At 39.3% G+C, this 15,000-nt stretch overlaps 2 protein-coding genes and 2 long non-coding RNA genes across 4 annotated transcripts in view; 1 reads left to right on the plus strand and 3 right to left on the minus strand.

The window, feature by feature from the left end:
- LOC138006178 (uncharacterized) overlaps positions 1–27 on the minus strand; it is a 69,545-nt gene extending 69,518 nt beyond the window's left edge. Inside the window, exon 1 of the mRNA XM_068852330.1 lies at positions 1–27. This exon is cut by the window's left edge and continues 69 nt beyond it. The gene's annotated coding sequence lies outside the window, so the exon portion shown is untranslated.
- LOC138006179 (uncharacterized) overlaps positions 1–3,459 on the plus strand; it is an 18,742-nt gene extending 15,283 nt beyond the window's left edge. The window contains exons 2-3 of the long non-coding RNA XR_011123862.1: positions 258–463; positions 2,065–3,459. This is a non-coding gene — a long non-coding RNA (uncharacterized lncRNA). The remainder of the gene's footprint in view (positions 1–257; positions 464–2,064) is intronic.
- Positions 3,460–4,757: 1,298 nt separating this feature from the next.
- Positions 4,758–6,449, minus strand: LOC138008957 (uncharacterized). The gene has a single exon (XM_068856254.1). It carries the CDS (start codon positions 6,447–6,449, stop codon positions 4,758–4,760), a length of 1,692 nt encoding a protein of 563 aa, XP_068712355.1.
- A 3,210-nt stretch (positions 6,450–9,659) lies between these two features.
- LOC138008492 (uncharacterized) lies at positions 9,660–11,066 on the minus strand. Its single transcript, XR_011124251.1, has 3 exons — positions 10,940–11,066; positions 10,462–10,777; positions 9,660–10,222 (listed from the first exon to the last, which is right to left on the minus strand). It is a non-coding gene; the product is annotated as an uncharacterized lncRNA (long non-coding RNA).
- Positions 11,067–15,000: the final 3,934 nt, after the last annotated feature.

A 15,000-nucleotide genomic window follows, 5' to 3' on the forward strand; every position in this document is an offset into this window, starting at 1 on the left:
CTTCGCTTTTAAAAAACTAGTTAGAAAAACACTCCGCTTGGACTCGTCTACTTATATACTCGGACAATAAACTTCTAGAACTTTCTAAATTAGTAATCAATCTAATTATGGAAAGATTACAAAACACACCGATTTAGAAACGCTTACGTACAAACCTAAATATAAACAAACTACGAACTCTAGCGAAGCTTCTAGACAGTGACGCCAGTCACGCAATATTATTTTTCGTAACAAACAAGAAATCTGACACTCTCCAGTCTGTAGGTGAGAGAATTGTCTGGTCATTCGAATGCGGCGAAGAGCAAAATTGAGATGTGGAAGACACTGAGTCCGAGGAGGAACCAAAGGAGGACGAAAACTTCAATAACCACGAATCGAATCAGGAAGTTGCAGAAGAAAACCAAGAAAGCGCTCAGGACGTGTCATTAGAACGTCTAATAGTTCTGCTTTGTGGCAATAAGAGGTATGTCTAAGGCCTCATTCATTATAGAGAGATTAGGCATCGCGATTACGTGAAGCGGCAAACGCGAAACGGTGGGCTGCTGCTGGTCATAATTGTGTTATTCGAACTCGTCTCTCTCCTTTGAAAAGTTACTGGATACCTGCTGCTAACACGCCAGGAATGAGCTCATATCAAACGAGTTTCTTCCATTTTTGATAAAACACAAATTTTAGTCCGACGTTTCCCGTTTGCCGCAAACGTGATGCTTTATCTCTCTTATGGTGCTTTCAAGTCCGTGAAGTACCCAAATATTTGTCTGTTACTCGTGAAAATACATTCTTGAAACGCGAAAAGCCCGATTTAATTCCTGCGAAACGTGATCTCTACCCCCTATACCCCCCTCTAAGCATGCTTAGTCATCTCTTTCCGTGCTTAAGCGTCCATAGTCATCCCTAGACATACTTAAGCATCCTTACTCACCCCTAGCCATAATTTAATAAGTGTCCTTAGTCATCTCTATCCATACTTTAGTATAATTAGTCATCCAAGCCATACTTAAGCATCCTTCATCATTCCTAGCCATACTTAAGCGTCCATAGTCATCCTTAGCCATACTTAAGAGTCCTTAGTCATCTCTATCCATACTTAAGCATCATTAGTCATCCGTAGGCATACGTAAGCATCCTTAATCATTCCTAGCTATATTTAAAAGTCCTTAGTCATCCCCAGCCCAGTTAAGTGTCCTTAGTCATCCTTAGCAACACTTGAGCATCCTTAGTCATCCCTAGCCACACGCAAGTGTCCCTAGTCATCCCAGCCCATTCTTCAGTATCATTAGTCCTCCCTACCATTGGTATCGGTCCACATTTGTGCTCGATTTATTTTCATGTTGCACGAAAAAAAGCAAGACTTTTTTCCTTCCAGACAACCAAAACATAAGATCAGCTCTTACAAGAGGAGTCTCGAGGAAGCCAACTAACTGCTAAGACCTGTTATTGGATAGTTGTCACGTAGAGCACACTGGGAGGAGCTTTGCGTGACAACTGGTAAAGCAGGCTCTTACCATATCCCTCTGTTTCAAAGCTCGATTTTTACAGGCCTTCTTTTAACAGCTGCTCACATTGCATACATAACTAACAGTGACTAATATTTTATCGTATTTGGAAGGATATTAATTAAAAAATAAAAATTAAAAACCAACGGTGATTGTTTGTCCAAAAGAGTTCTGCTTGTCAGTTATTCATTTGCCGTCACGCAATGATTTTCTTTACGCGTCGCGTGACAACCGTTTAAAAAGTATCGCCAGACAACAACTTGGATTTTGTGAAAGGAAAAATTGAAACTTTCAGCTAAAGGATCTATTGAAACACAACTTATTAGCTTTACAAATACCCACTTCACTTAAAAGTTTCTAACACGAGGTAGGAACTCAAGACGTTGTTGTCTCGTTAACTGGTGAGATCCAGCTTGGCCCTCGCCATGTCTCAAAAAGGGGAAAGGGTCGTCTCTAAAATATAAACAGCTAAACAGGAGAGAAGAAGAATAGTAGTTCATATGTACTATATTTTCGAATATGCGTCTATTAGTTTTGCACTAATGTTTGTGTTCTCTTATTTTTTAAGCTATCTAAGAGAAAATAAACTCCACAACAACAGCTGATTGGATCGAAGGCCATCCGTTCAGAGATTGTCACAACATTGCGCTGTTCATTTCTTATGCTAAGGACAGGGAGTGTGGGTTCAGAGATGGTAGAATCAGGTTCAACTCTTCTCTGGCCTGGTGTTCTTTCTTTTTTTTGGACTCCTGGCTTTGCTGTATCACTTCTAGTCTCGGTATCCCGTCTTGTTCTGGAACGACTTTTCGTGACCATGATTTCAGTCATGGCTCACGTTTTGCAATGGCAAAATGTTTTGATACCCCTATTCAAGATTATTCTTAAAGTTAGAGCGCTTTTCAATTGACTCTGTATAGACCGTCTGCATAAAACAAATAGAATTACGGAAAGCTAGGTCCCCGAAACAAAACTAAAATCAAAACTTAAGCAATTAAACTGACTAATAACTACAGACAACTCTGCAGACAATAACTACACCTAACCCAACAGACAAAAACAGCACAGAAGTTCACAAAGCGCAGGAGAACGCTAGCGAGCAAATACAAATGGTTTTGCTTTTCGTTCTGGTTGATTGAGAAAGTGACACGGGTTTTGCTAACCAATCCGGCGACGCAAAGTAAACCAAAACCAACTAAACAAGAAATACTTTCGACACTGAATTGAACACCAATCTATTGTCATTATTGTTATTATTTGCTCTTTTAGTTAGCTTTGTGCCGATAAGGCTAAAGTACAAATGCTGCGCTCGTGCAGGCGATGGATTCCGTCTTACCTTTAGTCAGTCATTTTATATCTCAAAGAATGTAAAGGGCTTCACACTGGCAACATGCTGTAACAAAACAACTGAGGACCAGATTTGATTTTCTTTTCAGTCTTTCATGCTTCGTCGTTATAGGACAAGTGCTTGGGCAAGGTTCTTCCTGATATGGAAAGGCAACAGATTTTTCACCTTGCGAAACATTGCTAATATAGCGTAACAAGAGGTACAAATGTACTTAACGTTGTCTTCCCATTTCAGATGATGACTAACATACGTTCCCAAGAGTTTAGTACTAAGAACACGCTCAATGTTCTCGTTATTATTTACTGCGATCTTCATATTTAAGTCTTCTATTGCACGGGCAGATGACAACTGTTTTGTGGACAGGACCTTCATTTTGGTTTTGATGGATACTAAGTTTGCATTGCCAGACCACTCCTCAAGATTACATAAGCTATTGTTTAAGTCACGTTTATAACTTTCGAGGTTTGATGGCTTGCAGTGCACATATAGTGTTGTATCATCCGCGTATTGGTGACACTGCATGTTAACGTAGGCGTGGAGATCTGCAACATAGAGGTTGAATATTAAAGGTCCCATGATCGATCCTTGTGGCACTCCAAAGTTAACTCTACGACGGTCTGATCTTTTATCGTCCACTTGGACAAATGCCACCTGTCAGTTAAGTATTCGATGGTCCAGTTAAGGAAAGATTTTGAAAACCCAAGATAATTTAAGATTAAACGAGACTTACTGTAAGTTGAAGTTTGATGTGAATTCTACCGATTCCTAGTCAGGAACAGAGGAGTCACGTGAGATTGCGCGAGCAAGCCAGGTCAGTATTTAACAATGAATGAGCACAGGAAAAAACAAGGGTGGGGACAAATAAAAAGGATAAATTTGTCCTGTATAAAATAAAGATATATATATATGTATATGTTGGGTGGGCACGTGACTCCTCCGGTCCTGACTAGGAATCGGTAGAATTCACATCAAACTTCAACTTACAGGTAAGTCTCGTTTAATCTTAAATTCTACCTCATCCTAGTCTACGTCACAAGGAATCACGTGAGATTTCAAAGCCCTGTAGTCATGAATTAAAGACAACAAAAGATAGGTTTGGCAGACTGTATTTGCCTCTAACAAAACCGAGCCAAAGTTACATGGAGCATTGATTGGTTTCTGGTAAAACTTAGCAAAGGTTCCGCAGTTAGACCATCCTGCAGATTCCAGAATAACTTCTAGCGGCATTCCTGCCCTGGCAGCAGCACTGGTGGATGCTGCCCTAGTGCTGTGGGCCCCAAATTTGGTGGTATCTATGCCCGCAGCTTTCAAGACATTTTTGATCCAACGTGAAATTGTGTCCTTACTAACAGGTTTAAATGGTTTCTGAAAACTCAACAGTAACTGATTTCTGTTAGTGTCACCCCTATGAACACTAGTCTTATCAACATATGCTTTCAAATGACGAATAACACATAAATTAGGCTCCTGGTCAAAAGCTTCCAGTTTAATAGGCTTCTGCTGTTTCCCTGGTCGGGAGTGCTTCTGGAGGCTGGTCAGATAAAAAATACATTTCTTTTCTGACATGTCCATATTTTTAACATCTAGGCAGTGAATGGTTTGTGTTCGCTGACCAGTTAACAGAGCTAGTAACATAACAACTTTAAATGTAAGTTTCTTAACTGAAATGTCCTCAAGAGGAGGGTAGGAACGAAGATGAGTTAATACTTGACTGACATCCCAGATGGTTTCATAACGTGGTAATGAGGGCTTCTGTTCAAAAACACCCTTTAGAAATCGCTTTACTAATGGGTGTGTACCAAAGGTAGCAGAGTCACTAATGACAAGTATTGTTGAAATAGCTGATCTTGCTGTATTAACTCCACTATAGCCAACACCTGACTTGACTAGGTCTGCAAGAAAGTTCATTGCTTGAGCTACAGTAGCTGAAACTGGACTGATTCTTTTTGAGCTGCAGTAATTTCCCCACTTCGAAAGATACGTTCGGTACTGCTTTTTTGTCCCGTTTCTCCAGGCACACAGGATGATATCTGAAGCTGCTTAAGCTTGTGAAAGGCCGCTTGCATGCAACTGTTCCCGGATAAGTGGCAGATGAGAAGGTCCAGTTTCTTGTGCAATGGATGTACTTTCTCTGGGTGGCTGGGTAACAAAAGTAGTCTGGCATTGTGCTGCAGAAGGACTGGGCAGCTTATCAGCATTCTCATAGCCATTGAGTACCACATCTGAGTTGGCCATCTGGGGATCACCACTATCCCCGTGGCTTTGTCCTGTTCCAGTTTTTGAAGAACCTTTGGAATCACACTGAAGGGGGGAAAATAACAACCATTTAGTTCATTCCACTGAGCTGAAAAAGCATCTACTAAGTATGCTCCAGGGTCAGGTCGGAAGGAAATATATCTTGGGAATTGTTTATTGAGTCTCGACGCAAACATGTCAACATCTGGGCGAGCTTGCAGCTTATCAAGGGCTTTATTTAAGAGAGTGGGGTTCAGCATCCACTCAGTATTGGTGTTTATTTCCCTTGACTGTCTATCAGCCGTTACATTACTTTTTCCTGGTATGTGTTCTGCAGATATCCAGATGTTTCTAGCCATGCACCAGCACCACATATCTAAAGCCACTTTGTTGCATTGTACAGAGTGATTAGTGCCCATGTTATTTATCGCTGCCACTGCTGTTGTATTATCAATTTTCAGTCTGACATGTTTATTATTTAGTTTTGTCACAAAAGCTTGGAGTGAAAAGAAGGCAGCCATTAATTCTAGGTAGTTGATATGCTCTTCAGCTTCTTGGGGTGTCCAGTGGCCCCCACAAGTCAGATCTTTGAAAACACCTCCCCATCCAATTTTTGATGCATCAGTGCTAATTGTTAGTGATGGAGGGTCATGATTTATAACGTTGAATGAGTTTTCAATATTTTCGATCCACCATTGTAGTTCTGTTTTGGCATCTGTGGAGAGTGACATAAAGGCCTCATAGTTGCCATTACTGTCTTTGATAGCATGAGATTTCTCTTGTTCTAGTTTTCTGTAATACAATGGCCCATACATAACAGCAGGGAAACTTGAGACCAGTAGTCCTATGACACTTGCAACCTCTCGTATAATGTATTTTGACCTCTCCTGCAGTGCTGTGCATGCATTCTTAATTTTTTGTTTTTTCGCCATGGTCAGTCTGACAGTCATTGTGATGGAATTTAGCATAACTCCCAGAAAATTAACTTCTTGGGATGGTATCAGACATGATTTTTCAGGGTGAGGACAAAATCCCAGGTCAACAAACAGTTTTAATGTTTCAAGCACAGTAGTTAGACATTCGGTATAAGTATCACCCTGAATGTAATTGTCATCAGTATAAGCTGCCAAGAGGTGGCCTTGTAACCTAAGACAAGAGTGTACTGGCTTTATGAGCTTTGTGAATTTCCTAGGGCAGAAACATAACCCATTAGGGAAGCAAGTGAACTTGTAGAAGTTTCCTTTCCAGTGAAACTTGAGATATTTTTGATGTTTCTCTGACACAGGCACAGAATAGTAGGCATCTTTGAGGTCGATGGTGGCCATGAAACAATTTGGACGTATTAGTCTAATTACTGAACCAAGAGTATCCATTTTGAAATGGTGATAAACAATGCTCTTGTTTAGTGCTTAAGTTAAGGTTTAAAATCATACGGTGTGATCCATCTTTCTTTTCTCTCAGAAAAATGGGGGAAATGAAATCATCAGTTTCCCAGACAGTTCTGACAATCACACCTTTGTTTAAAAGCTTTTCGATCTCAGTGTAAATTATTTCAGACTCAGTATCTGAGAACTCCCGAATGGCCGGTGGCCCGTGTTGGACTGGCAGGTATCTAAAGTCAATAGTTGTGCCGGTTATCATATCTAGAATTTCTCTATCAGATGTAAGAGTTCTCCATTTAGAAAGGAAACTGGTAAGGTTACCTGCTTTAAAGCATTTAACATTTTGCTCTAAGCCAGTAATAATAACTGGTAATAGGGTTTCAAATTTACTTACATCGTGAATAACTGTTTGTAATGTTGTAGTTAGGCTCACTTGGTGTCCTCCCTCTTCTGGTTTAAGGCCCATGGTTTCTTTTTGAACGAGTTGTAGCTCTTATGATGCCCTAGAAAAGGCTCGCTATTACGGGCTACTTTGATGTCCAGTTCCAGAGTAGCCTTGCTTATAATCATGCCCTTGACTGACAGAGCTGGCAATTTTGTTGCACTCTTTTATTGTTTTTAAACTGCTTTGGACATCATCTCCAAAGAGGAAATCCGTTACTGGGATTTGCTGATTGCAAAGGGCACGAAGCTCCTTGTTTATTGAGGGTCTCATAATATCCCGTCGCCGCAATGAAAGCTCATAAGTTGCGTGTCCCAGCAAAGCGAGCGAATCAGTCAAAGAGGAAATAATTTTTGGTTTTTCATCCATCTTTCCTTTGACTTTACTTATTTCCTCAGTGGCCTCTGCAAGCGCAATGGTGGCTTTCACAACGGTTTGTTGGACATTTGCGAGTCGCAAGTCCTGTGATTTGACCGGTGGTTTGAGTTTGCCCCATAGTTCGTGGTTCACGAGGGGCACTTTCAATTTTTCGCAGTTGCCGGGTTGCACATACAGCTCTAGCTTTTCTTTAAGCTTTGCTTCCTTGAGCTTACCAGCAAATCTCTTATTAATAAGATTCGCTAGATGTTCATTTATGTTTGGGACTGTTTTATCAGCCGTGTTGTATTCCTCTTCAATCTCTTTCAGGAGCTTGTCACTCGAGTCGCCATCTTGTTCGTCTTCTCCAAGGATGGCGTGAACTGCATCGCAGTCAGAGTCGTCCGATGCGTCATCTGAATCAGACAAAGCTTTTCTAGCTTTCTTCTTTGAGGGTCCCGGTTGGGAGTTTGAGTCACTTTTTGACTCTGCCTGGGACATTTGCGGTACTTTCCGCTTTAGTGAAGCATCGGTGATGCGTATTGACGTTCCCGCCAAAAGATCAACTTTCTTTTGCAGTCCTTGAATAGCTTCCCACAGTTTATTGGGAGCGATAGCATGAGCACCGGTGGTGTCATGATCATTTTCGTCTTCGGCTAGCACTGCAGCTTCGTCTTCTTCAGCGCTAAAGGAAAGTTTGCCCATCTCATTCATCTTGGCATCCGCCATAACCGAAAGCTTACCGCACACTGACCTGGCTTGCTCGCGCAATCTCACGTGATTCCTTGTGACGTAGACTAGGATGAGGTAGAATTATGGAGGGCGATCGGCTGGAGTTATTTCGTTTGTTGTTTACATCTACACGTACCTTTCATCTCAGTTTTCCATAGTACTTATTCTTTAATCCCAGGAGACAAAAGAAGAACATCGTGCAAACAGACAAGTAGATAAATAACACCAAAAAGCTGGAGATATTTTGTTCGATTTGAACAACATCCCCCACGACGCGACAATTTAACGCGACAATCGCGACACCGCGGCAAAATGAGTGCGCAGGCTTGAGCCACGCGCGAATCGTTTCCACGCGCGAGGGACTGGTACCAATTAAATTTGCAATAGAAACAACAGCGCGGCAAAATGGCGGCAATTTAAATTCTCTGTGTTTGTTTTCATTTTGCGATGATAAGGACAACACTACTTTGATAAGGTTTAAATTTTGAAGAGAGCTTCCTGAAAGACTAATCTTCCGTGTGTCTTTTCAAACCAAAAAACTATAGTTCAAACCAGGAGAATTTTACCTTGCATTCGAGCGCTAGAGCAAAAGGACGAAGTTCGTAATGTTATTAGTCGCGATGGTCTCTGCGTTGGTAAACCTCTGGGGAGAAAACTGTGCACTGAGAAGGAAAACGCCGGGTAAACATCTTTGCAAGGGCAGAATGATAATTCCTTTTGCGAAGATGGCTTATGTTGCTCCTGTTGAATGCGGAAATCGTCTGTTTGTTTCATTGGAATCATTTGAAAGTGAGAAATAAGCTTAAGTTCTTTTCATGCCCGCATCCCACTCATTCGGCAACTTGGATAAGTCACTCACCTGCCCTCCATTCTCATATTTTACAACACTAGTTACTTTTACAAGAGCGAGGCAATAAAATAAAGAAAATAAGTCTTAATTTTAAGAGAGGATCGCAAAAAAGTTTTGAAACTAAGTATAAATTTGACTCCAATGCTACTTGATGTTTCCCTTTTACTTGGAGTTTGGTAGTGGTCCATTGTTGAAAATATTTTTCCAGTATTTTTCCTGCAGCTGGCTGGTAACTGTAATTTTTTTTTCCAGCTTTGTCGATCACCTTGTAGAGCCTTGCTGGGATGAGGGTGGGGAGACATGAGAATCATGATAATGAAATAAGAAACCATTCACCTGCATGTGTTTGGAAAATACTCATTTCACTTTTGCATGCATTGCACCAGCAAAAATCCAGCCTAAATTTTGCACTGTGTGTAAAGATACTGAGAGAGGAATGTAATCATACATCCAGCAAGACTAGAGGCATTCTGCTTCATACTCTAACATTTTATTATGCACAACTGATCCAGTTTCACTACGAATGATACACCCACAATGACTCTATCTGATTCCTTTTCAACAACAACAACCACAACAGAGGCCCTATTAGGGGTTATCGGGATACGGGATATTTGGGTAAAAAATTATAGGGATACGGGATATTTGGGCGGAAAATTAAAGGGATACGGGATATTTTTAAAAAGATTCTGGGATATCGAAGTTATCATTTTTTAAAAGAATCAAATAAGAATTAACGGGATACGGAATATTTTGGCCAAAAATTAATGGGATACGGGATACTCAGACCCCCCCTAATGGGGCCTCACAACAACTACTATGGTATGTGTTACCACAAAACACAATATACAGTAACTCAAATATCTCTCTAATTTTATTGTTGTAAGTACCGTATATTCATTATTAAGACTATTACAAGTAGGAGCATTCTCAGAAGTTAATATCCAAACCCATGCTCAGCAAGAGAAAGACTAGAATAACATACAGCTGTATTAATGAAAGTAAGACAGTTTACTTGAATTAAAAAACCAAATTATATTTGCTTGTTCAAACATTGACTTAGAAGGTGTGGAAAGTAAATAATTATCGTCCCTTTTCTAGACAATTTTGAAGAGCTGTTTGGAAACCATCTTGTTTTAATCACTGACATGCTCACATCTGTGATGTTTAATTTGCAGTAATACTGTTGTCATCATGCAGGATCTCATGCAGGAAAAAATGAGAGATGAATAACAACCCTGGCTTTTTTCATCACAAAACCAATAAAATATTCAACGCTGAAATCCTCATCACAATCTCTGAAAACAATCTGGAATGTTGCTTGCCATGCATGGTTTGACCAGATCAGCACACACACACCAGGAAGAGTTTTAGACTTAAGCACTGGAATAAGAATAAATGACATGTTTAAGAAACAACAGGAAACTGATCAAAGTAAAACAATAATATTTAATATTATCACTTGATCATTTTCACGCACAGATGTCACTTAAGATACTTGAAAAAAACATGGAAATCTGTGCCCTATTTGTAAAGATCCCTTTATAAAAAAACTAAACAACTTAACTGACTCCCTTAATAAGAGGTTTTGTCTAACAATGCAGATAAAAACAGTTGCTCACATCTTGAAAGTAATGACAGTCAAAATGACAGCCAGCCAGATATCAACACTTTCCACAAGATTTCTTCGGGTCAGATGACTGGGACAATGAAATCAACAGAAATCTAGAGATCAATTAAATTGAATCATACCACAACCTGGTGTGTCCTGCAAAGCAACACAGAGCTGGAAAAGAAAGAGCATCACCATCTACCATACAAACCATTGCTCTTGCTGTGGAGAACCAGGTCACAGAAAAATACATGGCTCTCATATCACATCTCAGAGGTTAAAACGTCTGTTCTGTCAAAACCCTCCGCGTTTTTAGAGGAATTGCCCTTAGGGGAAAAACAGTAAACGAAAAATGTTATCAGTTTAAAATTTACAACTTTTAGGTCTACAACGGTGTGACCGAAACACGAGCAAACATGGTTTGGCAAAGATAACTTCCATGGAAATGACATAAACAAATAAATATTTCATGCCTAAAATAAGCTTACCTCTTTTGACTTTCTCGTTGGAAACAACTCGGAACTACTGTTTAGTTTTTCTGTCTAGTCCATGTTGAGCGTGAGATCTTGATCATCAAAAGGCCCAATAGAACTTTTCCTTCACCGCCGAATAAACTCAAAGACAAAGAGATGTATTCGAAGCGGAGCATGCGCACTCATTTTGCCGCGGTTCGCCGCGGTGTCGACAATTTCACTGGCGAAAAATGTCTGATTGGTCGAGGCCTTGTCATGTGACTTCAATACCTCAAATCAAACATGGCTGCCATTCGGTGTTTTTTAGATCAATTTTATTAGATCTCCGTCGACAAAAAAAGACCCTTTTTCAGGCCAGTAAAACGGACGAATGTTGACTGCATAGTGCGTTTCTATGCCAGCGAGATTCTCTTTTAAGCTAACAGGGCTACGAGGGAAATTTCTTTAAAAATTTCAAGGTCAACGCGAGTCTCGGTTGCTAGTGTTCGAGTGGAAATTCGTTTGTGGAGCTTACCAGCTAATGGATTACCATCTTGATTTCAATTCATGCGTTTATCTTTTAAAAAGTGAAACAAAAAAGATACCACTAAATTTCCAAATGGTTTCTCTTCCAACTAAATAGTTACACACTGTTTCCGCGGGGTCCCGCATTTAACAGAAAATGTTAAGATTTTCGCATTTTTTTTCAAAATTAAGTTGTTAAAATTGCCATTCAAGAGGTCCATAGAGGAAAATTTATTAAGACCGAGGGGAAAATTAAGAAATGTATTTCAGTCGTTCAAAAATAAATTTTAAAGTGAATTTAGCAGTAATAATAACCAAAATCATACTTAACATGTCCTAGCACCTCATATTAGGTACACTAGAAGGAAACCTTTTAGTTGCAATTATATTTTGTTATAGTTGTTCCAAGCAAAATGCCAATTGTTTGGTTTCCTCCAAATTATAGAAATAAACATGGATTAGGTTAACTCTGAATGGCCAAAACAACAATATTTGATTCAAAAGTCCAGCTTACTAGCAGGGAGAATTTTACTGTAACAAAATATTACTACAGCAAATAATACGCTTTCACCACATTGTAGTGGGTTAATGTGACAACAAAAATACTTAATCAGGAATTGATTTTATCTTCCAGCAATAAAACAGCAGGAGGATATAAAATTAGGTATTTTCAAAGTTTAGAAAAGTTGTTGAAGGTGATTCAGTGCCACCCTCCAAAACTTTTCACAAATTTCACGCTGGCCTGCTAAGTACTTCCAGTACAACAAATTATCTAACCTGTCTTTGCAGACCCTGGTTGCAACACAGCTGCTTCAATAATTTTAATCCCCTTGCATTAGATTTAACTTTTAGAAAAACCATAACTTCATATTTCCGTAATAATCGTTCAAAGACATTGAGCAAATGCATACAAAGCTACATTTGAAAGGGACAATCCCATGTTGCAGTTTTCTGGATAAGACTTCACAGAAATAACTCTTGTTACCTTTCCATATGTAAAGAGGTCCCATGATTTATGAGTCAATTAGTCAATGAGTCATGAGTTATGAGTCAATGAGACTCACAGTCAATATAGCAATAATTTATTGATCAAGCCGAAGCCCTTGTTTCAGTGATTAGGCCTAAGCACTCTCTGAAATTTTAGCTTTCATTTTATGGGTTAGCTTTTAGGGTAACTGCACTAACTCATTGACTCATTGACTCATAAATACTTAAGACTCATATGTAAAAAATATTTCAACATTAGATGCAATGAATTTTTTAGCAATTGCTGTAAATAATAGTAAGCATTCCTACCATTTCAAAGGATGAATAAATTAAAGTTGAATGCAGTAAGTGTAAGAAGTAAAAAAAGTGGAAAGTGGTCCAATTTATTTAAGCTGTAATCAATTTCCATCCTTGCTTTAGTCCCTGGATAGGGTTAAACAATGGTGGTGAAGTGAACAAACTACCCCAAGGGGGTACTGCTTATGATACTGAGACCAAACAGCTGGCAGAGTTGCTGCAGTACATTTAAGGCTATCAATCTCACAAATGAATGGAACTGTAGAAAACTTTTGTAAGCGAGCAAGTAGCTTTTACTTATGAATTACAAAATGCCAGTCATTTGTCAATTTAGAACTGGTTCAAGGCAATAAAGCTTCCTTTCAGCCTTTTCAGGAACTATTCACTGTCAACCATACTTGACTCAAAACAGAATTTCCTTGATCCAACAACACATGACAGTCCCCTAAAACCAAAATTACATCATTAATGCTTCCAGAAAACAATAGTCCCAGTCTAAAAAAACCTGAATCTATAGATACCTATATACATCTGTACCTACACTTCTGTTCTTCCAAACATTATTCTAACTAACATGGATTTTGATTTTGATAACTCAAATTAATTGCAAATCCATAACTTGGTAACTACCGTACTTGAACGCAAGGATCGTTGAGTTGTGACTGCTAAAAAGTATAATAACTTAGACATTCACCAGAAAAGGGAATATAAATGACCTTAAAAGCAGCCATTTAAAATATTTGATACTAGGGTTACGTTCCCAATGAGACAATCATATTCAAAATCAAATTCATATCTGATCGAATCATTGATCATTCATGTAGAAGTGCCGATCGTGAGGTGTAACGCAGAAAAAAATAACCTTCACGTTGAACAATATTGCCATTTCCCTGCCACCTGGTACAAGCCAATTCACACATGAACGGAAACCTTAGGAATCCTCCTTTCTGCACATTACAGTAACTTTTTGTACCCGGTGGCAACAAACTTTCCACATTAAAAATTGCGTAAAAAACTCACCTGTTTCGCAGCTCTTTTCCCACGAAATAAAATTTTCCAGGAGCAAATTTTCCGAGGATGCTGGTTGGATTGGACTTTCAAACAATTTACACAACATAGACGTTCTCTAAGAATACATTCCACTTGAAACTGGCGTTAAAACTAGCCTTGATCGCTCTAAAAAGAACGGAAACCAACAAGCTACCGATACTCAAACCGCAGCCATTTTTCTGTTCTTCTCGGGAGTGCTTTTTTCACGAGAGCCAATGATAGTCCCGGAAACGCATCACGTATCATATCGCGCGACTCATGCGCAGACATTTTTCGCCAGTGAAGTCGACAGTGGCGACAGTCGCTAGACAATCGCGAGTTCAAATTGACGCATGCGCAATCATTATTCAGCTCTGTCGGCTGACCAATCTCGTTCCCAGAGTCTTCGTTCCCCTTGACCAGCGGGTCGGGTTACGAGAGACTCTGGGATAATCCGTTTGGATAAAGTTTTTGATTGGTTGAAAGTCTGAGCATGAGCAATCAATTTCGGTCTCGAGGCGAGTGCCGCGAGAGGTTTCACGGAGCGCTGTATGATTGTTATTGATTGTTTGGATTGGTTCGTTGATTATTATGGAGCCAAAGCCAAGAGTGAGAACCTATTAAATCTAATGGAATGGAATCGTCTCTCACTGAGTAATTATGTCTTTAAAATGTAGTCATACCGAGTCTTCAAATTGCTGCATATTATTATATGAATCCATAAGATCTTCTCGTATAGTTAACTTACGTCCCGGCGTTGTCAATCAATGGTTTCCGATCGATTGATTGCAATCAATACAATCAATAATAATCAATAACAATCCATTGATTGTTATTGATTGGTGCAACCAATCGATAATAATCGATACTCTTATACATTTTACATTTTACATTTTATAGATTTCTTAATTCTATAGTATATAGGTTTTTTAAATTTGTAATTTACGCATTTCAGCCTTTTGGCTGTAAAGTAAATAGTATTAATAAAACTATCTATCTATCTATCTATCTATCTCACACTCGGAGTCTTAATTGCTATTGATTACCATTGATTTCTATAGAAAATCATTGATTAATAATTCATTATGCAACTTTCTGGCGCGTGTTATCGTGGGCGTGCTTCATTGGTCCCGGGCATATTTACACGTCCAGGGTAATTGGGTAATTCGATTAAGCACTTTTATCGTTGCACAGAACACGCTTGTTACGGAGTTTGCTTGTTCCAGAGATGGCGAAGCAAGTTGAATTGTCAGTGCGCT

The sequence above is a fragment of the Montipora foliosa genome, chromosome 6 (assembly GCF_036669935.1).
Source record: "Montipora foliosa isolate CH-2021 chromosome 6, ASM3666993v2, whole genome shotgun sequence".
NCBI lineage: Eukaryota > Metazoa > Cnidaria > Anthozoa > Scleractinia > Acroporidae > Montipora > Montipora foliosa.

What these genes read in the sequence shown, in the direction of transcription:
- LOC138008957 (XM_068856254.1), bottom strand. Translation starts at nt 6,449, where the DNA reads ATGGATACTCTTGGTTCAGTAATTAGACTAATACGTCCAAATTGTTTC.